The 1400-nt window shown below is 59.3% G+C and overlaps 1 protein-coding gene across 1 annotated transcript in view; it reads left to right on the top strand.

Moving 5' to 3' along the window:
* CRYBA2 (crystallin, beta A2) overlaps positions 1-796 on the top strand; it is a 3785-nt gene extending 2989 nt beyond the window's left edge. Inside the window, exon 6 of the mRNA XM_009996261.1 lies at positions 713-796. Coding sequence (XP_009994563.1) covers positions 713-796 — 84 coding nt within the window. The remainder of the gene's footprint in view (positions 1-712) is intronic.
* Positions 797-1400: the final 604 nt, after the last annotated feature.

Here is a 1400-nt window from a genome sequence, read left to right as displayed (position 1 = left end):
TGGAAAGAAAAAAAAAAGATAATTAAAAAAAAAAAAAAAAAAAAAAAAAAAAAAAAAAGGTGCTCCTGCCTCTGCTCTGCTCCTTGGGGGGCTGCCGGATCCAGGGAACCCCTGCGGGGTCGGAGGCAGGTCGCGAGCCCAGAGCCCTGCTGCACCCCAGCTCTCAGCACCTGGAAGGGGTTTCCCCTTCTCCAGGTGGTTTTGGACTCATGGCCATCTCCTCCCTGGGCTGAGATCTCTGGTTCACACACAGTGAGTAGAGGGAATCTCACAGAGTGGTTCCTGCCCTCCATGATGTTCTGCCTGGGGAAATAGGAACTTGCTAGGCTTACTGGACAGAGAAGGGGCTGGAGCCAGGAAAGGACATTCAGGGGGGTTACGTCCTGGGTTCTCCTCCCAGCCTCAGTGCCAAGGAAGGTGATTGCTACAGAACTTGTGAACACATGGTCCGCTTTCTCTGCACCCTGGTTTGGAAGAGAGAGGGGGGCCCTGCTTGCTGCAGGACTGGGGAGGAGGATCCTTGGTGCCATCGGGGCAGGGGGGACTGCCACAAATGGAATGGACAGAGTTGGAGGCACAGGTTTATAAACCTGTGTTGTGTGGTGGTGCGAGGGACAGTGATAGAAGGTCCTCAGGATGGTGTCCCACAGCTGGCAGGGGGCTCAGTTCACTACTCCCAGCACCCTAAAGGTCTGGGTCCCCCCACCCCCAGCCTGGCCACGCCAGCACATCCGTGCCAGCATCCGGCTCCGGCTCCGCCCTGGCAGGAGCCTTCCCACCCAGCCTTCTCCTCTAGCACCCTTTCCCGGCCTCCTCCTCTTCCAGCCTGCTCCATCACTCCAAAGCCTTCTGGGGAGCTCCAGAGGTGCTCCCTACACCCCGGACATCCCCTCTAAAGCTGCAGGATGGTGGAACAAAGCTAAGTGACTTGGACACATGGGTCTCCAGTTGCCCACCCTGCTACAAGCACACCTGGCCTTGGAGCTGTGGGTGTTCCAGAAGGGTGCTGGGAGACTGGGAAGGACTGGGCTGGGGGTGGTGTATGCAGAGAGGTCTGTACAGAGACCACAGCCCCAGCATGCGTGTGTGTGTGTGTGTGTGTGTGTGTGTGTGTGCACTGCACAGATGAACTTGCACACAAGAGTGCACGCGAGTGTGACCTGCTCCCTCTCCCCTTGCACCCCAGTGTGCACCACGGCAAAGCCCCACTACCTTGTGTATTCCCCTACCCGCTGTGAGGTGCCCCCCAGCCCTTCCCCGTCCCCGCTGGCCCCACCCTGTCACGGCCCCACGGCAGGCGGCCTCTCCCCCTGCACAAACACATTCCTGCACACCCGGCCAGGCTGCAGCCAGTCCAAGGCCACGTCAGCTCGGCTCCGCTCCCTGCCACCAGCACACAC

Source organism: Chaetura pelagica, unplaced genomic scaffold (assembly GCF_000747805.2).
Source record: "Chaetura pelagica isolate M959 unplaced genomic scaffold, ChaPel_1.0 scaffold3, whole genome shotgun sequence".
In the NCBI taxonomy this organism is placed as follows: Eukaryota; Metazoa; Chordata; class Aves; order Apodiformes; family Apodidae; genus Chaetura; species Chaetura pelagica.
Note: the sequence above shows the minus strand (reverse complement) of the source record. Positions and strands in the feature narration are given on the sequence as shown.